The sequence below is a fragment of the Aphelocoma coerulescens genome, chromosome 11 (assembly GCF_041296385.1).
Source record: "Aphelocoma coerulescens isolate FSJ_1873_10779 chromosome 11, UR_Acoe_1.0, whole genome shotgun sequence".
Taxonomy (NCBI): Eukaryota; Metazoa; Chordata; class Aves; order Passeriformes; family Corvidae; genus Aphelocoma; species Aphelocoma coerulescens.
In genome coordinates, this window is record NC_091025.1 from 7,497,790 (window position 1) to 7,522,085 (window position 24,296).

A 24,296-nucleotide genomic window follows, 5' to 3' on the forward strand; every position below is an offset into this window, starting at 1 on the left:
AACTTATCTCTCTAGAGAGAGCTGGTTTATTAAACAGGCTGGTGTGACACTACCTGCCATGGAGCAAATCACATGAAAACGTTATTCAGTTTTTCATGGGTCAGTTAATTCAGTCCTTGCTCAGTGCACTGTGTTGTAGGCTCAGCTTGTTCTCTGTATTTTGTTACTAGCCCTGACTTAACAGATTCAATAAAATCCCTGTTACCAGACATTCAGCATTATATGGTAATTTCTTCCGTATTCCAGGACAGAGACCTGCCAGTCCTATTTCTTCAAAATAGCCAAGTTCAGTTACAGCAGTTTTACTTCTGTTCACTTACTGCTACTGTCCTACTGATGTACCTTCGTGCTGTATCACTCCAAAACTGAACCTTATTTTAGTTTTCATTTACTTGAAGGATCATATTAATATTACCTTTCTACTCTAACCTCAACTCAGAGCAGACCCACCTCCCCTTCTTTCCTCTTTCTATTAAGTTAGAACCCAAAAGCCCTATAACCTAACACACAGTTGCTTGTACTTCCCTCAAAGGCACAGCTAAGCTTTCCAGTCTGATGTTCTCAGGCTTTTTGATCTGCAAGACACAGATGCCTCTATCCGTAAGTTCCTTTCATCCAGTTAAACTCTGCAAACCAAGAGTCCACTTCTTGCAGCAGTTTGCACAAGCTGCTCTGGCTCCAGCAGGCCTTAGGCTAAATGTACTTCATGGACTTTTATATCAAGCTCAAGACTCACGCAGCACCTCAGTCAGTAAAGCTTGTGGCTCCTACAAAGTGCCCGAGCCAAGTATTTTGTACCTAAGTTTTAAACTAGAGCCATTTGCAGTTTTCCAGAAGAAACAATACCATGGCACCCTACACCACACCAACCCCTCTTCTCCCAGTGGAGTATCTCCTAGTAGGTGTATTAAGACCAAGGGTCTGTACCAAGGGTCTTTCAGGGGAAGAAGACACAGATAAAGAAGATCAGTTCCCAAACTATAATAGTTTATAGGACTGAAAAGTGAAAGACACAATCAAGCAGCAGCATAAACATAAAGCTGAATTCCATCAGTACATACTTGTCATAGAGATACTGTTAAAATTTGGATGCAGAGTAACCCACTGGAGGGCCATTCATACATTAAGAAATTCCAAAACACAGCCTCACTGCTTAGATGCTTACTTGTCTGCCTACTGACTCATAAGGAGAAAACTCAGCAATAACATCACCAAAACCAAAATGCAGAATGCATTGAAGTTCCTGAAAAACCCTACAAAGCCACAGTCTAAATTGCATCAAGAGGCAGAGTAATATCCAAGCAGGAATGCAAGTCCCACAATAACCTAAACATTACAGAGCTTTAGAACTTTAGAAGTGGAGCATCCTCATGCTGCTCCTGCTCCAAAATGCACCTTCAAAGGGAAGTTTATGTTAAGCGGCTTATTACAGTCCTTTTAAAATTTCACTTTAAGGCTCAAGGATTTGCTTTTCTCTTGTCCAAACACTACCGAGCCAAACCAGGCTCATCATAGGAGTGCCAGGAACACCCTCTACACCCAGTGGCGGCAGCCAGGAATAAAGCTGCCTCTGAGGAAAGAGCTCAGCACCAATGACAAAAATGGCACAAAGGTGAAATCTTCCAGAGCTACAGGGATGGTTAAGCTGGAACAGACCATTTAGGTCAGGATGTCACCTCAAGGCCAGGGCAAAACCTGCTTTTTAACTTTGTGCTAAGCAGAGACAGACCCCCTTGGAACACCCCTTCCAGTCCCTGAGGAATCACACACAGACTGATGATTTTAACACACCCAGCTGAAGCCCATGAAGTTGTCTAATACTTCATGAAGCCATTTACACTTTTGTCACTGCAGGGGCTGACAAAAAATCCAGTCCTCTCAAGACTCTCTACAGTAGGCATTCAGACAGGAGTTAATTCTTTTCCCTCCAGTGTGTTTAGGAACTGCTCACACGGAGCAGCTGAACTACGAACTAAAGAGGAAGCACTGCTTTTGTTTAGACTCTCTAAAAGGCAGGCAAGACTTCCAAAAAGCAATTAGTAAGAAATATTCCTCTGTGATTTCAGACTGTAAAGAAGGGGTATACAGTGGAGGTTTGGGGAAGAGTCCAAAGCAAATTAAATAAATTTCATCAATAATAAGTAATAAATTTAAAAGATCAAACAAGCAGACATTTAAATAAAATATGGAATAGCCTGGGCCCAACTCTAAAGAGGGTACAAGGTACCTAGGGCTTCCCTCGATCTCCCTGTACTGCCACTCTGGAAGTCAAAAATCATGCGTCAAGGCCAGAAAAGGTCACAACCAAGAAAGGATTTTGCTGACCACTCTCCCAGACATTTCACACCTCACCAAAAGCCCCCAACACCGAATGCTAAACCCTGTGCAGCCCTCCCTAAAGGCAGCTGCCCCACCATCCCCACATCTTGTGACTACTGGGCAGGCCAGGGAGTGCCAGGCAGGCCTCCAAGCAAAGCTCGTGTCTCTGCATCACCTCCCCAAACCGTGCTGCACAAGTAGGACAACCCCACCGTACAGGTTTCTCCCTCCCACAGGACACCTCAGACACCCCCACGCCTCCATGTCACCTGAGCCCACGCTCCACATCAGCCGGGTGGGCCACCAGCACCCTGAGCTCCTCCAGTGCCCACTGCCTTCCTATCTCCCCCATCAGAAACCCGAGCTCCCACTGCTCTCATCTCTCCCTCCTCAGGACGCCCAGTGCCCACCAGCCTCACCTCTGCCTCCTCAGGACCGCCAGCGCCCACTGCCCTCACCTCTCCCTCCTCACGACCCTCAGCGCCCACTGCCCTCACTTCTCTCCCTCCTGAGGACGCCCAGAGCCCACTGCCCTCACCCCTCTGCCTCCTCAGGACGCCCAGAGCCCACTGCCCTCACCTCTCTCCCTCCTGAGGACGCCCAGAGCCCACTGCCCTCACCCCTCTGCCTCCTCAGGACGCCCAGAGCCCACTGCCCTCACCTCTCTCCCTCCTGAGGACGCCCAGAGCCCACTGCCCTCACCTCTCTCCCTCCTGAGGACGCCCAGAGCCCACTGCCCTCACCTCTCTCCCTCCTCAGGACGCCCAGAGCCCACTGCCCTCACACCTCTCCCGCCTTCAGGGCCGAGCACTTCAGCGCCTCGTGCTCCAACGGCCCTCCAACAGCTCAGCCGAGGCCACCCTGCCCGTCAAGGCGGCCCCGCGCTCCTATTGGCTGCTGCAGCCCCCGCTGTCCTCCCATTGGCTGCCGGCCGGCCAAGGCCCGCCCTGCCGCCACACCCGTGTCCCACGCGTCGTGCCCCGAGGGCAGCGCGGGCCGCGGTGGGCGCAGGGCCGGCCCTGTGCGCTCCTCAGCCCTTGTCCCCAACACCTCCCCTTTGGGACAGCAGCACTGTGGGCCCAGCTGCCTGCTGCTTCCCCTCCCTCCCCTCCACCGCCTCACCTGCCCAAGGCACCGCTGGCTGCTCGGAAGCTGCCGGAATCTCGAGGAGTGGGGAAATTGCTACCTTGGCTTCTTCAGCGAAGGGAGGCGTTTTGGGGAAAGCCGTGAAACGTCTTGAAATAATTACCAGTTTGTACAAACGAAAAGTCTTTTGTTTCTTTGAAGGGGAAAAAACACCCGATGCATCATAGAGTTGGAAGCTGCAGCTACAGACACTGATGGAATAACTTCTATTCCAGTGTTCAGAGTGGGAGAGAATAGCAAGGTTATGCACCACCTTGGATCTTCCTGGACTCACAAAAGCAGACGGCTGGCACCAAGCTGGAGGCTGGTGACAATACGGGGTGACAAACACTGCACCAAAACACACACTTTCAAGATGCCCGGCTCACATGGATCTATCCTGTCTGATGGGTCTCTCCCCCCAGTATTTCACTTCCTTGAAACAAACGAGTGACTATTTCAGCCTCTGTTCTGTATTTTTCCTCCTCCTAGAATTCCTTGCCCTCTACCATGAAGACTTGAATCAAAAGCCTTGCCACACACCCCCTCTGCATTCAGAGACAAAAAGGTTAGAACGAACCCACATTTTAGGTTTTCTGGGCTGGTTGGGTTTTTTTCATCTTGCAGACTTCGAGCCAAGTTTTGTGATGGAGGTGTTTGACTCATTGTTTCTAACATTTTAGACTCCCAACAGTAAAGCTCGTTAATCTTAGACTCGTTCTGGCAGTAAATGTAACGTGACTCCTCAGGGCTACTGAGCCTTGTGACCGTTCCAGCAACCATCAAAGGGGAGCTGGAGTTCTGGGAAAAATACCGACTGGCAGCATTTTGCCTCGCACATCATCCTGCCAGTGGCGGGAGCCTGACAGCTTCATCCACAGGGCTAGGGAACAGCTGGGGTCAGAGGCCACCCGAGTCAGCCGCATCTAGCAAATACTTTGCTAAACCTTTTCCTGTGAATTCCTTAAGCCCTTGGTGTTCCTGATTATGGAAAGGGAGAGCACTGCTCCGCACCCGATCTCTGACCTCTGAAGGGTTAAGCTTCAACAACAATTTCTCAACTGTTTCCTAATTGTCTGCCTGCCCTCCCACCTAGGCTGCCATACCTACTCAAGCGCTTTTTGCCAGCCGTTTTGCATACGAGAGCAGAAAGAAAACTCTCCAAGAAAGACTTCACAGGCCTTAGAGAGCATGATGTACTCACACAGGCATCCTGCTGAATGCACTGCAGGATGTGCTTGGCTGGAATCAGGAAGTCTATGAGGTAGTGCAGTCCATCCCCACGGTACGTCTTCTCCACCACATCAAAAACTTGGCACAGAACAGTGGCTGCGGTAGCCTCAAACGGAGGGTAGAGTGCTGATAACGTGCTCTGAATGCAGCCGTCCAGTGATTCCGAGTCCTGCCGAGAGAGAAAGTGTTAGTGGTACCAGGGCACAATTTGCCCAACGCCCAGGAGCGCAGCCATCTCCAAATGCAGGAGGAACGAAGATCAAAGGAGCCAAGTGCTGTCCTTTCTAGCTTCTTTTGGCACCAGCGATTCCAGGTAAACACAAAAAAGCTCTCCCAAAGCGGGAGTGGAGTGCTCACAGAGTGCTGCGCACAGCGGCGAGAATTCCCAGCTTTTGCTTACGCAGCAAGTCTTTCTCCTGCCTGCGCGGGGTGGGGCGGCTGTTAGACCACACCGCAGCACGTGAGCGCGTGCGAGCGAGACAGTCATGGGGTGGGCGCATCACCAGCCCCATATTTTGGGTACCCTCCTTGGTGGGCTAAGGGCTGAAACTCCTCAGCCTCCTGCGCTCTGGAGTTCCAGCACAGGATAAGGTGCCAGAGCTGTTTGGTCCTGTGGAAAGCCATTCACCAGTGCAACTCCTCATTATTCAAAGCTGTTTTCCTCTCATGAAAGGTTCCACTCCAGGTGCCAGGAATTTTCTGCAGTGAGAGATGCCTCACACCAGGATTCACACACTGCATGTGAACAGGGCTGCCTGTGGTCCCTGAGCACACCCAGTGATACCTAGGATGCCTGTTCAGGGGGATCAGAAGCAGTGGGTTCCCTGCATCCACCTTCATTTGGGAGAACCTGCTAGCCAGAGCCTGCCCAGAATGTCAGGACCAATTCCAGTGCTGGAGGCCAAATTCTGAGTTATTGCATGGGTGTAAATCAAGAGAGCTTGCCAAAAAGTAACAATAAAAAAAATACAAAGCTGTACATATCTGGAGAGAGGATCAGGATCCCTCCTTTCTTTTCTGTTTTGGAGGGGATCCCTTCGGCTAACTTACAGCCAGTGGGAATAAGTTTTGCTACAAAACCAAATGAAAGTTTACTTAAGTGTCTGGCCAGATCCTCATCTGATCTAAATTCACCTCCTTTCACTAGAAACAAGAAAAGCACTTCAGCTGCTGGCCCAGAAGCCCTACAGCCTCCTGTAGAACAGGAACAACTGCATGGACATACAGTTGTCCTGTATACACTTCAGTCCCATGGCAAAACTGGGAGAGGAAGTTAAACAAAGCAGTGCCACAACAGCTTATGGCACAACCCGGGAATAGTAGAACAAGGGGATCAGGAGGAGACAAACCATTTCACTGCTTCCACTTCATGGCAGCACATCACTGCAGATGCCTCCACTGGCCTGAGAAAGTTCAACAATCTCAGAGCAAGCCTGAACTGACCTGCAGCCCAGCAGAAATGATGCTCCTCACACAAGCCTTTCCATCTCTCGCAGTTTAACAATCTCCAAGTTCCTCCTTTAGAGGGTTGGGTGTTTTAAGCACAATATAAGCTCCCTGCTCTGTAAAGCCACCTTGTAGGACAGCCTGGGGGACGGCACGGGAGAGGGAAGGACGCCCAGGTGATGCCTCCACAATCCCTGCCTGCAATGAGCTGGCAGAACTCTGGTGACAGGCAAACCATACGCTGCCTGTGGGACAGTACTGCTTCCTTACCTTTTCTGCTGTTTCTCCTGATGTCAGCAACAAGCAAGGCCAGATGGCAGCAGGCCCCTAAAGTGTCCACACCTTTTCTGAGAGACTAGCTGCTTCCTGCAATACTCCTCAAGGCCAATGCAACCAGATAAACAGAGGTTAAGGAGCTATTTTTCATACTCATGGAATCATAGATTATCCTGAGTTGGAATTCTTAATCCAATATTCTTAACCCAAGAATTCCAAAAGCAGTAGCCCTATGTGCATACTACCAAGTGCTGAATTCTAGGGATGAGCATTTAACCCCAATTCAAAATAGGAGAAGAAGGCTGTTTTAAACAATTTACTTTCCATTCAGAAGAATAATAACCTCTGTTGACACCAACCTGCCCCAGCAAGTGCCTGTGACCTAGTCAGACAAAAGTGGCCTTCACACAGATGCTCTCCCACCCCACCAGTCACCTGCTTGGGCACTGTCACTGTAGCATTGCTGCTGGCAGCATTTGACAACAATCTCCGTCTGACCCTCCACAGCCCTCAAGTTCAAAATATCAGTCAAAACCAGCAGGAGTTGGTTCTGTGCCATCTTCTGTCCCCATGCCCTGCTTGAGCAAAATTCTTTCAGATATCAATCCCTCCCAAAAATAAATCTGTTAAATTTGCAAATAAAACAAAGAAGTCAAAATATTTGCACGAGTCAGTGCATCGCTCTAAGGTTCTCACACCATTCCTGCTGCCTTAGCCTTCACAAAACAATTATTAACATTGGCACCAAATCAAAAATCTTTTATATGGTTAAAATAAACCAGGTCGTACATTATCCTTCCTTTAGTAAAATACAGAATAACCATGGCCTGTAACCATTGCAGAGGGCAGTGCTAACTGCACTCCAGAGCACAGAGGCTTTATCTCCCTCTGGCTAGACTGTACCACAAAGCCATGATAGCTGTGTAGGTTTCTAAGGGATAGAGAGGCGGTTTCAACCACTATCTTTTGGTAGAAAGAGATGTTTGCACCAATCTCGGCTAAATCTACAGAAAAAGCCCCAAATAGGAAGTAGATTCCCACATCCCACTGTGCTACATGGGATTGTAGCACCAGCATCCTTGGGAGGCTACAGAACAAGGACGGATGCAGCCTCTGTGTGCCACAGAGGAATGTGGAGGTGACGCTGCTTTTCTGTGCTCCCATGCAGGATGGTCACGCAGGGATAGCTCCTGTCTGGATGGAGGGTGAAACATGGCAGAAGGTAGAATATGGCAGAGCTTGGAGCCTCCAACAGCGACAGATTCTCCTTCAATAAGGGACTCGTCAACCCAGCTCACAATCCTAGGAACAGGGTTGCTTATTCGCACTAATTAACTTCTCAGATTGCAGAGGGGCTGGAGGAAAGCACCTCAGCCAGGACTGCAAGAGGCCTCATGGTCCTGCTGTGGAATGCCAGAGCACAGATGGGCAGCCTCACACATCTGCAGGCAGGGCCGGCTGCCATGCACATGGAGGAGACAGGGTTTGCAGGCACAGAGAACTCATATAAAGCAGAGAAGGGGATAGTGCCCTGTGGTCCTGAGGCTGATAAACCTGAAGTCTAGAGCCCATCTCACCTACAAACAACATCATGGAATCATAGAATGAGTAAGGTTGGAAGGGACCACTGGAGGTCATGTAGTCCAACCTCCCTGCTCTAGGGTCCCCTAGACCATGCTAGGAGCCCCCTAGACCCCTGCAGGCTCCCCTAGAGCATGTTACTCCAGACAGCTTTTGAATATCTCTAGAGAAGGAGACTCCACGGTCTCTGGGCAACTTGTTCAGAGGTTCCATCCCTTATCTCAAACAGGCGGTGTAACCTCCAGCAGGCACGAGGAGAAACTTCTGTGACCCAGGATGAGTGAACAGCATCTGGAGAGCAGGAGAATGAGCTAAACCTAACAAAGATCCACAAGAGGGGGCACTCCTGCCCCAGCACCCTTCCACTACAACCACCCCACAGTGGCCCCCAAGAGCTGGCAGGGCCTGACACAGGAGTTTCCTGAAAAAAACGGCCTCCTTCAGGGACTGCAAATTTCAAGTTTCCCTGCCTCCAACACTGTTGTCACATCCCTCTCACAGGAAAGGTCCTGGACATGTGCTCCTTTTCAGCCACTGGGCACAAACACCAACAGGAGCACTTTCCAAGCAAGCCAGAGAGCATCTCCCCAAGCAAAAGGAGCCTTGGGATTCAAATGATTCTTTGTCAATAGCATGGGAGGACCTATAAACTCCAGCTCACTGCCACCACACCTCCCAAAAGAGAAACATGCTTTTAAAATAACTCCTCTATAAATCAAGGCGCTAAATAAAGCCCAGGTTAAGGTCACGTCCGGCCAAACTGGCTTTCACTGCTGCTCAGCTGGGAGCCAGCTGCTGGTGCAGGGGCTGGAGCACAGGGAGGGAAGAGGAAAGCACCACATGGGGATGGGATGGGCTCCATAGGCTGAGCTGTGTGACAGGAACAACCTAGCATGGTCCCTCCCAGGAGGCCAGAGGAGCAGTGAGAACCCAGGAGAACTTCACAGCTGGCAGAGGGCTTGGGTCTTGTTGTGGTGACCCAGCCGAGCACTGGGGTGGGTGGGCTGCCCTCCCTCCCCTGCATATCACAGGAGTCACGGATGCTGTGACAAGTAGAACAATAGAGACTGCTGTGGCAAAGTTCTGCTGCTCAGCCCTTAGGGCCCCACTCCATCACAAACTGCACCAAGAACCAGGAGTCAGTCAGAAATGAGGCTGCAAATGCCTGGGCAGAAGAGGAGCCCAGCAGCTGTTGCAACCCTGCTCAGGGGACACATCTACTTCTCCTGGTGCAAGCAGACACTGCAGGATGGGAGAGGAGCCTGTCATGAGGCATCTAGAGCTTCTTGGGCTTTTCTAGGTGCACTCACTGAATTTTCTGCCTACCTTTGTGGGCATGAAGAGAGCAACATAGCAGCGCCAGCCACTGGGAACTCCTGTCATTCTACATTTCTTTCTGACGCAGGACTGAACTTCTTCCTCTTTGGGACCTACTGCTTACCAATTAAGTCTGAGCCCTGGAGAACCTCCTACAAGTTTGGAGAACAAGAAGTCAGCCTGCCTGTGGAGCAGAGAGATCATCCCCAGGGCTACACACACACTTCACACAGCATCAGAATACTGGTGCTCTTCAAGCAGGAGACAGCGACCCAAGTGGCTCAGGAAAATATAAGTCAGTGCAGGGGAGGGCTGCAATGCTGCTGGACCCACCTGGGACCACAGGCCTTGGCAGCATTTTCCCTACAACTCATCCAAGCACTTTGCTCATTTTGCCTACAAAGTATTGAGTCTTGGTCAAGATGAACATGAAGAGGCACAGATCTTCCCTGCTGACAGCACAAATGCTGTCTGCAGACTACTAAAAAAGATTGTTTTGGTGAGACCAGACTAACAGTTTGACTAACCCATGACTTATGGCAGACAATGCTCCTTTCCAGCAGGCTGGACTGGCCCATGTAGCACGCTGAGGATTCATCTTGCAACAGGAATCTAGCTAAAGAACCTACAGCTCTGCGCTCAGAAACCTACACCCTCATTTGAGCTGCCAAAGAATGAAACTACATGTCCCAAAGTGCCCCAGTTAAATCCAGAGCTTGCCGTGGCTTGGCAGAGCAAGGAGCATAGCTGGGCAGTGGAGCAGAGCCCGGCGAGGCTGCGAGCGCAGCGAGTGGTGCCCGTGGTACACCCAGCTCTGAGTCATCGGGCGTCTCGGCTCCCGCTCAGCAGGGAGGCCTTGCCAGGAGCTCCCGCAACTTTGCCCTTCTTCTGCCGGCTGCCAGGAGCCTGGCCAAGTCCTGCACGCACCCACTTTCTCCCCTCTTGCCCAGGTGCCAAGACACAGTGCGAAGGTGGGAGAGGAGAGACTAGAGTGCGCAAAGGTGAGGGGAAGAAATGACCCAACCCTCCCACACCCCAGACTGGAAAGTAGAAATAACAGCAAAACTGGGGAGAGGCAGAGCTCCAAGCAGCACAACACAGTGCCTGCCCATGGCTCCCAGCCAGCTTTGGGACTGGGGGAAAAGGAGCTCACAGCAGGCACTGAGCAGGGCTGGGTTAGCTGGTCCTGCCGCCAGCAAAGGCTGCTGTGCTGCACCGCTTGGCTGGGGCTGCTCAGCTCTCAGCTGACGTGAGAAACCTCATTTCCAGTAAAAACAGACCTCTGGGCTTTCCATGAAGCCTTCCCACTTTCTGACACAAAGCTGAAAGACAGGCTGCTTTGCCTTTAAATAAAAGAGACATTTCTGTGTTCAGAAAGGTCTTTGGCTAAAAACAAGGCTTGTTTTTTCTGACAAAATTTGAGATTTCCCACTCCATTGCTGCAGAGAGGAGAACCCTCCCAGCCCCATTTCCTGAGCTGTTCTAATCACAGCGGCAATGAGTTCAAGAGAGAAAAATCTTCCCAGAGCAAGTGCCAGCTCCCCCCTCTGCTGCTCGCTCTGAGGCTCAGGGGGAGGCTGAGAAAAGGGCGCCTGCCTTCGGCACCCTGCCTTCCTCTGGATAAAATAATGTATTATTAAGTGGTGCAGCTGTAAAGGTAGGCATTCCCACTCCTGTAATTACACCACCTTCCTGTGAGATAACCAAGAACAGCTCTACCTGCTCTTTGGGCTATTGTTTTAGGCTTTCCAGGGAGAAAAGCACAGCACCCAGTTCCACTTGGGAGGCACATGTTTACAGCTTCACCCAGGCCAGCTTTGCTGAAGGGCTGTACCTCCAAAAGCTGCTTTCTGCATGCTGCCATGGCATCCCTTGCAGAGGGGGCATGGCTGTAGCCTAGCTCAGCTCCCCTGTCACTGGGGCAGGCAGGACTGCTCCACAGCCTGTGGATAAACCAGCTCCTACAGCTTTACAGGGAGTGGTGCTCTGCAGACAGAGCTGAGAGAATCATTTCCAGATGCCTCCCTCTGTTCTCCCAGCCCTACTCCGTGTTGACGCGGTTGCGGCAGCCAAAGCAGCTCCTACTGGGCAGCACACAGGATTATCATTCCAGGCACTGCAGGAAAACAAGCGCTTGGAAGCGATTAACTCATGATCTTTCATTTAATTAAACAAAGGGGAAAATGATGTATTTGCTTTTCAGCTCCGAGGTCCCTGTTCTGCGCATGCTGTAGGTCTGGGCGTGCGCAGCTGGGGAAAGGCAGGCCCAAAGCTGGGTGATCTCCCCAAGCTCAGACTTGGTTTGTTTTCACTCAAGAGGGACACCTCAGGTTGATTTGAAAGTGAAGCATGACCTCCTGTGAGCTTTGAGCTTTGGAGTGCACGGCTACAGCAATGCTGTCCTTACACTGGAGCAAAAGGCAGGGAATAGCAGGCAGCAGAGGCAGCCTAGTTCAGGTACATCCCTGGCTCTGCACCACACTGCAGGTGGCCCAACACAGGCATTATCATATGGAACATGACTGGTCACCCAAGCCTGCTCCCCAGCTCACAAGACCCCTATTTACTTGGGCCTAATACAGCACCTTCCCCCTAATTCACCTTACTCCCCTCTACCCTTCAGGTTTTTGTACTCCAGCTTTTCTGGAAGAGAGCTTGTAACTTTCTCCTTTGTCTGTGCAACATCCAGCACATCAGAAGAGCTGCTGACAACTGCTGAAGATTAAAGGGACCAAAGTGGGAGTGACCCACAATCCAAAAAAGTTGTCTTTTAGTCAGAGAGAAGAAGAACTGGGAAATGGAAATAAGCATTTCCTCACAGGGACATGTCTTGCTCCCAAACGAGTTCTCAATGCACTGAGCAGGAGGTAGGTTTTATCCATAGCAACACATGAGCCCTGCTCTCAAAGACCAGTTACTTTCTACTAGAAATAGATCAAGGAGATGATATAGGTGTTTAAAGGGCAGCTGAGTGAACAGATCAAAGCCCTGTCCTTAGACATCTTCCAGCTGAAGCAAGGCCCTGCAAGAGGATGAGAAGAGTTGTGTTTAAAACATCATCCTACAGCTGGACACCAGCTTAATCTGTTTTAGTTTAATCAAGGGATTAAGTCCTTAATCTGAAATAACTGTCTAAGCACAGATTTTTTTTTTTTAAAATATCACTGGCATAGCTCTAATAATGCAATTAATTAACCAGATTGTACTCCATGTGATGCAAAGCTTTGGGTACTTTTAGAACAACCTTCCCAGCAACAGACTCATGCTAGAAGAGCCCGAGCACTGGCAGCCATCGTTTCATTGCCCATTGTTGCCCATGTGCACCTTCTCACCTCCTCGAGACTGCCTGGAGCTCGCCTCTTCACTCCCGCTGCCAGACTGCACAGGCTGCCCTGCCTTGGGCACCGACACTCTGGCTGTGGCACCATATGCCACAGTCCAGCCAAGGACCTCCACATTCCAAATGTCATTTTCCTACAACAGGCTCAGACAAGGCTTGCTAAATCCTGTTAGATATCACAGACAGAGCCAAGAATTTCACAGGCCACTTCTATACAAGACAAGTCCTGAGACATTGCAGCCGACTCCCTTTCTTTATAGGGCTCTTTCTGCAAATGCACTAAAAACCTTTCTCTCTGCTATCCAGCAAAAGAAATTGCTTGAGCTCATTCACTGTATTATTAGTGACAGCATTTGCTCTGCTCTCAACTTCAGGTATTGGCATCCATCTGGCAAACCAACCCAAGCAGCAGCATGTTGTGCGCTTTCTCATTTCTGTCTAATGGTTACCAGCTAGTAGGGCACTCCAGGCAGATGAAAGATTTCTTTATACCAGCCAGCTATAAAATACACTAAGTAAATTCTTCACCAAACAGGTCAGCTCATTTTAACACCTTTTAGTCAGAGGCATTAGGCCACAGCCAACCCCTTGTGTTCAGACACCCATCTGGGGGCATCTTACAGCAGATGGGCAGCCGCCTGTGCTCAAAAAGAAAATGATAATCCTTCATCAGGCCAGCTGATGAGTGCCAAAAACGATCTTCATGGGGTCAGTATTTAGATTATTCGTTCTGTGCCAGTGTTGCATACATACATTCTGGACTCACGTTCAGATCTCACTCCTTCCCTTTGCAAGGTGCACGAGCTGCTGGACAGATTCCCATAGGGGCTGGTGGATTCTCCATGTTTTGCAACCTCCATAATTGAGAGTGGATGCCACATAAAAATGATCCAGTTTTAGTTAAAGAGCTCCATATGGGACTAGGTAACACTCTATGGTCCCAATATCCCATAACAGATGAGCCATAGTTCCTTTTGGCCTTAAACACACTGTGTTACCATGTGCTCATGAAATACAAGTCCTGCTATGTCAGAGGGGGACAGAAACTGCTCTGAAGCAGAGATGAAATTCCAGGAGGGGATGGCTGAGTGCATGAGAAAACAGTAAGTGCAGAAGGACCTTCATTGGAGGAGCACATCCCTGCACACCATTGATAGGAGAAAGCATCCAGCAGCAGTGATCAGATGTCTCTTAGGAAGAGGCTGTGAGGAAGGATGAGCCAGAAGGACAGAGCAGGTAGCTCAGATATATCCATGGCTATGCCAGCTCAGCCATGGCCACTCCAAGAAGCATCAGTCTGTGCTGAAGAAGGGAGAAGTGTTCTTGGTCAGAGGGACCAAGATTTGTTCCAAGACTCTCTGAGCTCACTGGGGAACAGACACATGTGTGCTCAAGTTCTCCTCCTGCCCCTAAGCAGCAAACCTGGGACAGATTCAGATGAAAACATTTCCCCTGTATTTGGATACAGCACTAAATGCATGCTTCCCAGAAAGCTAAGTAAATCAGTCATAAATTCAGGGCATTTCTTTCATTAAACTCCCGAGTTAGAAAGGGGTGAACACAGGCTTTTAAAGCTACTCCCTTTATAAATCTTTTTTTCCAAACAGAAAACAGTCTCACGTGTCCCATTATTTCCATACATATCAAAGGAGGGTGGAGATTTAACTAGCAATTTCTAAAAGATCTTTGTGCACAGAAGGGACGTATGCCAAAACGTGGGTGGTTATAAGCCCAAACACAAAGGAGAATACATCCACAGGCATTTTTCCCCTTGATCCATTAACGGGTCTGCATACCAGCCTCCTGAGCATATGAGAGGGACCTTGTTCAAAAGGTAAATGTATTCAGCAAGATGACAACAGACAGCAAATAACCCACGTCCTTTAACCATGTTCAAGGCTCAGCAACGCTGGGGTTTTGTTGGGAGGCACTGAGATTTGACAAGCAGCCTCAGGGAAGGTATCCTCCTGAAGGAACCTGCTCAGGAAGCCTCCGCCACACCTAAAGCAGGCTGCAAAGCTCAAGGTGGACACCTAGCTAAGGTCACCAGAACTCCAGCAGCTTTCCTTCTCTACAGCATGCAAACCACCATCCGGCCACAGCAGGGTGCCCCATTGCAGGTGACCATAATGCCCCACAGAGACTACCACATCCACCAATGTCCAGGAGGAGCACATGCAAGTCTTCTCTTTAGCTGAGCCATTTGATTCCATTCAAATCAGTGGCTGGTTGCACCAGCTGAGGCAAGGGTTCATCCTGGGCTTCCCAGGCAGATAGCAGGATGGCAAATCTGAGCAGACAGAAAGACTTTCAGATTTATTCTGTGCTGCTTTGATCTTGGAAGTTTCAGCTTGGTGTCCAGTGATGCAAAAAATAGGATACATATGAAACCAGCACTTACCACAAGAAAGGCCCCCTTTTTTGGTAATATTTTAATGAAAGACTAAGCCAGCCAACAGAGATGAAGCACTTGGTGTGGCAGAGAGGTATTAGCATGGTCTAACCTTCAGAATCAACAAGAGCATGTCCACTCACTTCTCTGAGCTGCAAACCAGCTATGAGTGGTGCAAAAACCACAGAGCATCCCATGGCCAGAAGTGGGCAGCTTTACCCTGGCAAGCTCTCCTTGCTTTTTACTGCTCTTCAGTCAGCAACATACCTGGTCCGGGTGCTACTACTCACTTTTTCAGACCTTGGCTACACTGATCTCTGCAGGACTGGAACAGGGGGTTCCATCATGCATAGACAGCCAAGAACAGGAACAAAAAGTGCTCTGGTACGAGTGCCTACAGGTGGGTTCAGTTTATACTTTCTGCAGAAGACACCTTGATTGTTTCAACAGAGATTTTTTCAACACTTGAGTGCTAAAGAAGCCTCTAGCCCCTGTGATGTGACTTCCACCCACACTCAGCACCAATGCTCAGGTTAAGGCTGTGCACAGCCTGTAGGATGGTTCAGGTTTTACACAGATTGGTTGCAGACAGGGTTACATTTGAGATGCAACTAGAAAATGAGGCTCTGTGAGCTGAGTACTGTGCCTGTGCTCTAGAATTTAGAGGCAGACATGCTGGCTATCTTGTCTGAAGTGACCAGCCACAAAATGCTGACAAGGCTCTCATGTTATGATCTCTTCTGCTAGCAAGGTATGCCCTCAGAGCCAACTGCCCACAGGGGTAGGTGGCCAGCAGCACTGCCAGGGGGGGTTATGCTACAAGATGCTGGTTTTCAGAAAATTAGTGCTGACACTCAGCATAGAGTCCTCCTTGGACACCTGCGTTGTCTCACCCTAAGCATCTGCTGTCTTGCATTCCCATGTGGTACTAGAATACATTTGGCAATTCCTGTGTGGAGATACCTGGATGCAGCTGGCCTGTCACTTGCATTTAGCCATTATTTTTATTGTTACAATGAACAACATGTTCACCTGCCCAGTACTTTTAAAAAGAGGCTAGGCAAAATGCAAGTTGTCAACCTTGTTACCCCAGAGGAGGTGCTTTCAAACTGCTTCCATGTGCTCAGGATTATGTCTCTGGACTTTGTCTGTGTTCCAACATCTTGCTCATGGTTTTGGCACAGAAATAAAGAAAGAAGATCCCCAATGCTTAAAGCTCTTTGTGATTCCCAGACTCATTTCCTTCCCACCCTGGGAGAAGACATAACTGGAGAATAAAAGACCCTATTTTCTGCTGAAACCCATCCTCTCTCCTACCAGCATAGAGGTGCCACCAGAGCTTCTCTGCAGGAAGCACCAGGAAAGGTGAATCCTGGGAATACCAGGGAATGAAGATAGATCCCAAGTCATAAAAGCCATGATGGGTGAGCAAGATAGAGCCCAGCCAGGCTCCTGCCTTGCTCTCACCATGGCGTTTCTGCAGCTGCAGAAGTCACTTCTAGTGGAGGTGGGCTCCTTTGGCCCAATATGTCTCACCCGTTTGGTGCTTTGGGCATCTCCCAGCTGCCACAACCCTACGTACCCATACACACATCAGCTCTAACACTGAAACCCCGTGAAGAGGAATCACTTGCCTCACACAGAGCGGGACAGCCAGCAGTTGTGCCTTGCCAGACATCCATCAGGAGCCAAGTCTCCAAGAGTCCTGCAGACTGCTGGAGGCCATGGAAGGTCTCCTGCAAGCCAGCAGACTGACACACATTCACTGAGATCCAAATCTTTTGCCTGCAGGGTTTGCTTGATTTACCAGGACACAAAAAACTCAAGTTCATCAGAAGAGCTTGGAGCTACTATCACAATTTACAGGTGCACAGAAATGCACCTCCCAAAATGCAGCTTGGTCTACCATAACATTGAGAACAGACACCTGCCATGGACCAGAGGTGTCCACAATGTGGCCTGCACTCATTGCTGAGTCTGGTGCAGCTTGGCCTCTGGTTCCTATTCCTTCCAGCTGCACTCAGCACATGAGAGGCACACGATCCCTCCTCAGCAGTGATACGTGGTCCTTGAATGCCCAACCATCTGGACTGCTCCACACAAAGGCCCCTGGCTTGACAGCTTTTGCATCACACATTAAAACATCAAGGAGGACCTGAACTGGGGCTGAAGCACTTGGGAATCAGAAAGACACCTCCGACTTGAAGGAGCAGTGTAGCAGCAGCCAGTCTCTGCCTCAGGCCTCCCAGGGCAGAGTTTCACAAGCACTGCTCCAGCCCATATGGCAAAATGCAGCCCATGGGACTACAAGGGATGGCACCAACCCTACACAAGCCCAAACAGTACCCTCCTTCAATTTCAACTTCATAATATAAACTGCATAGACCAAAAATTGCTGGGAACACACTAGGCATGGGGAGAGGGAAAGAGGTCTTCTGACTGGGGTGGAGAAGTGAGATGCCTGTAGGCCTCCACAGAAGGATGGCAGAGGAGAGTATACCATAGCTCTGACAGGCACATGAGGGTAAAGAGCCCCACAGGATTCTCTGCAGAGGAGCTGGAGGGTGGCAAAGGAAAAAGACATGGGTCTATAAACTTAGCTCAACTTGCAGAAGCCAGAAGTTGGTCAATTCATCCTTCAATTAAAGCCAGGTTTCTCCAGGCTCAGAAGCTGAACTTTTAAGAAAGAGCAAGTCACTGCCAGGCACAGCAGCAATGCAAGCTGTTTGTCCCCCTCATGGACTTTGTTCCCTTTGCTGTGGGGAGGTGGCCCAGGACACCTCCAGGAGATTTGGGGCTTCTGGGTACATGGATCTCAGCCTGAGCCTAGGAGCAAACCGTCGAAAGCTGACTGGTGCTCAGTGGGATGTCACCACAGGGCCAGCAATCCCTCCAGCCGCTGACAGCCCAGGGCTGGGCACCTCTGTTTGCAGGACAGTGCCAGTGTGGCTGGGCAGGGGATGGCCCTGCAGCCACTCCCAGGGAGTCTGGGTGCTCTGCTGCCCACTGGGCTCACCGTCCTTTCCCCTCTCCAAACAAGGATCCCCACGTGCAGAACTTGACACTGAAAAGGAAGGGTCTGTGCCCAGCTCCAGGGATTCTCTGGATGCCCACCCTGGGCAGGAGAAAAGGCTCTGCAAGAGGGCAATGCCCACAGCCACAGAGCAGGATTGGCAAAGAGTGAGGGCAGGAGGAGAGCCCAGCATCCAGGCAGCACAAAAGACAAGGCTCTGCCGGAACTGACCCATCCCAGCTTCTCGTTCCAGCGCTGTACCCCGATAGGCACCTCGCAGGGGTCAGTGCCAACAAGAAGTCCGTGTCCCTGCAACCACCGCCCAGGACTGGCACCAAGAGTGCGGTGTGCCACTCGAGTAACGGGAAATGCCAGAAGAGCTGTTTCCCACTCCGGGCATTAGCGCCGTGCGCTGGCTCCGGGCGGGCTGCCCCGATAGCAGCTTCATCCCGCACAGCCCTGCTCGTGCCCAGGGCAAGAGCCCTTCGCAGAGATTTCCTTACCATGTTCCCGGCCTCCTTTACTCCCCCTCACTTCCAAAGACAGCGTTTTTTCTCTTTTTCCTCCATGTGTGCGACGGGGCGTCTCCTCTCCCCTCCGACGTGAACCACCGAAGCACTTTGAGTTCTGGACTGTAATCCAAGCCCTCACCGCCCCCAGCACAGCTCCAACTAATCTAACTCATGACACTACCGGGGCTGAGCAGGGGACCTCGAAGGTTTCTCTGACAGCCAACTCCAGCGCTAGACGGCAGAGGGGCATAGCGAGAGCAGGGTGCCGCATCCCCCAGCCCTGCGGGGACCTTACGGACACCGGCAGAGCCAGAAGCGCTCCCGGGCTGCTCCTTACGGCATCGCTGCTGTCCGCGTCCCTCAGAGCGCCTGGCCCGCCGCACAGACCTGCTTAATGCAGACGCGTCGTGGCAGGGAGCTGCCTTCGGCCGGGAAGATCTAAAGAACGGCTAGAGGAGAATAAGGCAGGCATCCCGAGAAGGTCTCCAGCTTCCCAAAGAGGCTTCCAGCAAAATCCTCCCCCCTCGCCTCCTCTCGGCTTGTTTTTCTCTAAGTCCAGAGAAGTTTCTCAACTCCACGAGATCCTGAAGTACCGCTGCAGGTTAAGTAAAATGCCGAGAAGTACAGGGAGATCGCTCTGAAATACTGTTTTTCTGATTTCCAGAAGGAAAACAGAAAGCAGTGACCGCTTCAGGCAACAGCAACAAACTGCATTGGGATCGGGCGAGAGATGTGGAGACCTCACCCCCTCCCAAAGGAGGAAGTAATTTAACACGGCAAGTTTCTCCACCCCTCCATTAATTGTTTAAGATGGCCAGGGGCCAAAATACTGCCCGAGCAGTGGGGAAGGTCACCAAACAGGCAGGCAGCGGCCTCCAGAAGTGACAACGGGAAAGGGCAGAGCCACAGAGGCGGAGAGAGAGGAGAGAGGCAGGTGCCGCGGGGCATCCCAGGATCTGCTGACACACAAAGGCTTTGTGTAACGGGAAGCAGGGCGGGAAGTGACACACAGGCAAAACCTTAGAGCCCTGGGCACGAGATGCAGGGCCTGGGACCAGAAACTGCCTCCTCAGCCTGAGCAGTGCATGGTCTCAGCAGCCTCGGTTGGGACTGACCCTCCATCAAGGAGTTCACAGTGCTGGAACTTGTTTGTCCCCACTTGTGGGAGAGGTCACACAAACCAATCCATCCTAAGAGACAGGGTGACTCAGGCAGGATGTGAGGACCTACAGCAGAAGGGAAGACATCTCCTTCTCCTGCATGGAGAAGTAGAACAGCAAAGGGTACTTGCCTGCTGAAGCTGGAGCAACTGCTACCAACATTTCTGCTGCCTTTGCTCAAGGGGCAGAGTCCCACAGCCTTCCCAAACCCTGTTCCACAGGGCCAGCAGCAGAGGCCATGTGAGCTAGTCCAGCTCAAGACCACCTTCAGATATTCCTCTCCCAGACAGGACAGCCAACAATTTGCCCTAAAACCCCATGCATATGATGGCCTCATCACAAGTTTCCAGACTTAACCAGCAGCTGGGAGTTTGAGCCAACCATTCAATCCACCAGCTGCTTGGTGTGCTGCTGCATTTCCTATTGGCAGCAAGGCTGGATGACAGTCCCTGCAGGGTTGCAGTTTGCTTTCCTTAAGCCAAAGAGATGTCCTCCTAAAAGGGGCTGTGACAGTGACCAGAGCTGAGCAGCTGCCTCACTGTTCAGCACTTGGCTTGCAAACAGCCTGTACTGTTAGAGGCTCCTCCATGACCTCAAACAGCCTGTCACCTTCTCCCCATAGCAGCACTGCCTCTGTAGGCAGTGCCCATGTCCGGTGACTGCAGCTGCTAATGCCAAACTGGGTGAAGGAGAGCATCCCTGCCACCTGAACAAGTATTAACAACCCAGCACAGTCACAACCTAGTTGTCGTCTGCAACAACTAATTTGAGATCTTATATCTTGTCTGTGGATGCAAGAGAGCCTTTCTTTCCCCCTCATATTCATATCAGGAGGATGAGGAGCCTGGCATACTTCCCCAGCAGAGCCTCTGACCACAACTTTCAGGGTCTGCATAGGCTACATTTGCAGAGCATCTTTGCCCTTCATCTATTCCCCCAGCACACCTCCCAGGCAATGAGCATGGCTACATTTGGCTAACCTTTGTAATATCTTCCTGCAGGTGCTGGGACTTTCCCTAGGGACTGGCCCACTCCCAGAGAGGAGGGAGCACCAAGAGCAATGTCTCTGCAGCACGCACATGACTGGCCATGACAAGCTTTGTGCTATCAGAAGTACCAGGCTATTTCTGTTGGAGGTGTATCCCCATCACAGAATAAAAGGAGGTAGAAGAGATCCGACATGCCTCTCACATCCAAATGTTTTATGGAAATGTCCCTGCTGTTTCTACAACTGCAGTATTACATGTAGGTTTCCTTTCAAGAGGCCATGGCTGCTCAGGGCTAACCCAAATTGTAGAATCATAGAGAAATCCTGAGCTGGGAGGGACCCACAGTGATCAGATACAATTCATTGTTCTGCACAGGACAACCCCAAAAATTATACCATGTGTGGTTGCCCCATCCTTGCACACAACTATTTTTATCCAGCAAACAGGTCACTGCAGCTACCCTGGAGTCTGCAGAGGGACCCATCTCCAAGTAGACATCTGAAGTCTCAAAAGAGTAAGGCTGTTAGCAGCCAGGGTACCAAGCCTGAGCTCTTTGAGGCTATTCCAGTTGCAGGCCAAAGCTCCTTCAGAGGGGCTACTGCACAAGCCAAGAGATACCTCACCTTTGAAACAGTCACGTACTCCCCAGGCAGCACAAAGGGCAATGCAGAGCCATTGCTGGGACATCCCCAGAGCCCATGGGGATGAAGGGGTTGGAGCAGAGAACCTGCTCCCATGCTGTTACTGAACTGGTGAAGTTTCCTACACCCAGACCTTTGGCAGCAGATCCAGGGTGAGCAGCTTTTGGCTTTCCTCACTCCTTCAGGTGGCTTGCACAGGCCTGGGAGCACAAGGTTGTCATCTCTTTTAGTTCTGAGTTAGCAGGCAAGACACTGTCAAGCCACCTAATTCCAGCTCTTTGATGGCCAGAAAGAGAAAAGTGACACTTTTCTCACAGAAAGAAAAAAGTGGTGTAGGAGCTTGCAGCATCCCCATAAACAGATGAGGAAGGCACCACATGGGTACTCAGAGCCTTGTTCCTATCCCATTTTCCATGACAAAAGAAAGCTCTCAAGCCAGCACCACTCAGAAAGATGCAGGGAAATCGGCGGCACCATTTATAGAGGCTGTCAAACACAAGAGCAGCTTAGAGCCCAATCTCACACCTCCTCCCTTTTCTACACTGCACTTAAAGCTCAGGAGCACCTTCCCCCATACAGATTTCCAGGCTGAAGAGCCTGAGTTCAGCTCACCCCCATCCCAGTCGGAGGCAGTGACGTGATTTCCTGTGCCATGGCACAGCGCTAAGGGGAACATCGCACTGCTGTTTACTCATGGCTGGATCCTAATATAGTTTCCATTTTTTTTTAATTGCAAAGTGGCCTTTCCCTCTTCTGCATTGTAGATCCATTTCCCACACAAGCACATGGGAGACAGCTGTAGCCAGCACTTCAGTGGGTGTTAAAAAGCCCCTCTTGACTGAGGCTGACAACAATGCTGCGCTTGTTCCCAGCACAGTCTCACTCTGTCTCTTCGCAGGGGCAGCTCCTCGCTCTTGCACGAGGCCTGCGCGTTCCTCAGGGTTGGTTTAATTGCTGAAGTCACTGCAAAAGGCTGCTGTCATCCATGCTGGCAGAGACCTAGGTGCCCCAGCTTCCCATCCAGCAGACCCAGGTCCTTTGCATGGACTGAGGGGCAATTTTACACCAAGGGAGCTGCTTTGGTACCCACCTTCAGCAGCAGCTGACTATTGCTAAACACAGACTGTCCCAGAGGTGAATTATAGCAAAAGGCAGCAAACACTGAGATTAGGAAGGCTGTGGGGCCTCGCCAGAGTTGAAAGAAAAGGAGGTGGAAGAGGGGTCAGTACAACTGTTCTGAAAATTTCAGAGGTTCTGACTTCGGACCCTCATCTCTTTCCCCTCGCTTTCTTTCTCCTTTCCTGCATCTGGTTTCTGGAGTTGCAGTATTTCTCAAGTGCCTAAAGCAGTACCACAACCTAGAGCTGGGAGAGAGCACAGACAGAGGTAGGAGGCAGGGAATGGACCTCTGCCTTTGAGCCAACACTTAGCAGAGTTCTGCTTATTTTCAGTTGTGCAAATCAGGAAATGCTCAATTCTTTTATGAATAGGATTTAGTTATGCTGGAAACAACACAAGACAGATGTTTTAGATGCCAGATAAGGACATCTCCTGACCTAGGGGAAGTTGTGCAATATGGATGTTAGCAGGATGATTACATTACTGTGGCTAGCAGCTCTTAGGAAAATACCTCCATGAGCTCCATGTTAGCTTAGAGTGATCAGTGGTGCAGTCCTTGGCACAACATAGGGAACCTCCTACGGCCACAGAGGCTTCTGAGGGAACAGTGAGCCTGGGAATGGGCTGTGTCAGAGCACTACTCCAGGATCTATGGCTCCTGCTAACCCATTGATAAGTGGATGTCTCTGAATCTACTTCCAGGCATCTCATCACCAGGCCGGGGTTCTCCACCAGCTCCCATGTCCACAGATATCCAATGCAGATATCCAATGGATTAAGCTGTGCCCTGAAAGGAAAGGTGTGTTACCATCCCACCGAGCTCTCCCCCATGAGCCCCCATAGAATATCCTAACTTGGAAGGTATCCACAAGGATCATTGAAGTCCAACTCCAACCCTATACTCCTTCCATTTAGCAGCCTACAAAAACAGGGAAGCCACCAAGAAGCAGTGTTAGACCCCATCCAGAACAAGCCTTAAAACCAGTGATAGATTTTACTCAAAATAGGGTTTGTGAAAGAAAGGCAGCAAGTGCTGCAGCAAGTAGAGCTGTAAGCAGCCCTTTGTACCAACTACACTTCAGGAAAGAACTAACTTTCTCTCCCCACTAGGGAGACAAGAATGGGTTGTACACAGTTTAATAACATTTAAACCTTTATTTCAGATCCCAAGTAAAGCAGGTCTCGGCTTCACAAAAGCACATCTTGGTTTAACTAATTAATTTGATAATCCGCTATTTGCAATCCTCAGGAGACATTCAGCTTCTAAAGCAAGTAATTACCACTAAGTGGCAACCTCTTTGTGAGGCCCAGTCTGATTAGGGAAAAAAATTTCTTAAGCCAGAAATATAATCATGGTGCGATTTCCCAGAAGGACTGAAGGAGAGACTACATAACAGCTGGTCACGCTCACCATCTGAAGGAACAGAAGCAACTCAATTACTAGGTCAATTCAAGATGTTGTTCAGTGCCACGTGCAACCATGGCCTGCAGTTAACTATCAGGAAGCCTCACAGGAGGTATTTTGTGGGGACAGAAATCAGGACTGTCCCACTTGGGGGGCTCAAATACCCACGTGTGCCTCAAGGGAAAGAAGAGAGAGGAATAAATTTTTTTTTTTAATCACACATCAGGCTGGCTGCAGGATATACTGAGAGAGGTGATTCTCCCCCTCTACCCTCATGAGACCTGCCTTGGAGTACTGCATCCAGGTCTGGGGGGGTCCTTAGCACAGGAATGACATAGACCTGTTAGAGCAGGTCCAGAGGAGGCCACAAAGATGATCCTAGGACTGGAGCACCTCTTCTATGAGGACAGGCTGAGAGAATTAGAACT

The 24,296-nt window shown here is 50.3% G+C and overlaps 1 protein-coding gene across 4 annotated transcripts in view; it reads right to left on the bottom strand.

Annotated features, from left to right (window-relative positions):
* The window catches only part of PLEKHG4 (pleckstrin homology and RhoGEF domain containing G4), an 86,978-nt gene extending 67,704 nt beyond the window's left edge, over nucleotides 1-19,274 (bottom strand). For all 4 annotated transcript variants that reach the window (XM_069026390.1, XM_069026389.1, XM_069026388.1 and 1 more), the window contains exons 1-2: nucleotides 18,546-19,274; nucleotides 4,649-4,846 (exon numbers count right to left, since the gene is read on the bottom strand). In XM_069026390.1, the coding sequence (XP_068882491.1) occupies nucleotides 4,649-4,846; nucleotides 18,546-18,548 (201 nt within the window). In that variant the 5' untranslated portion in view covers nucleotides 18,549-19,274. The remainder of the gene's footprint in view (nucleotides 1-4,648; nucleotides 4,847-18,545) is intronic.
* Nucleotides 19,275-24,296: the final 5,022 nt, after the last annotated feature.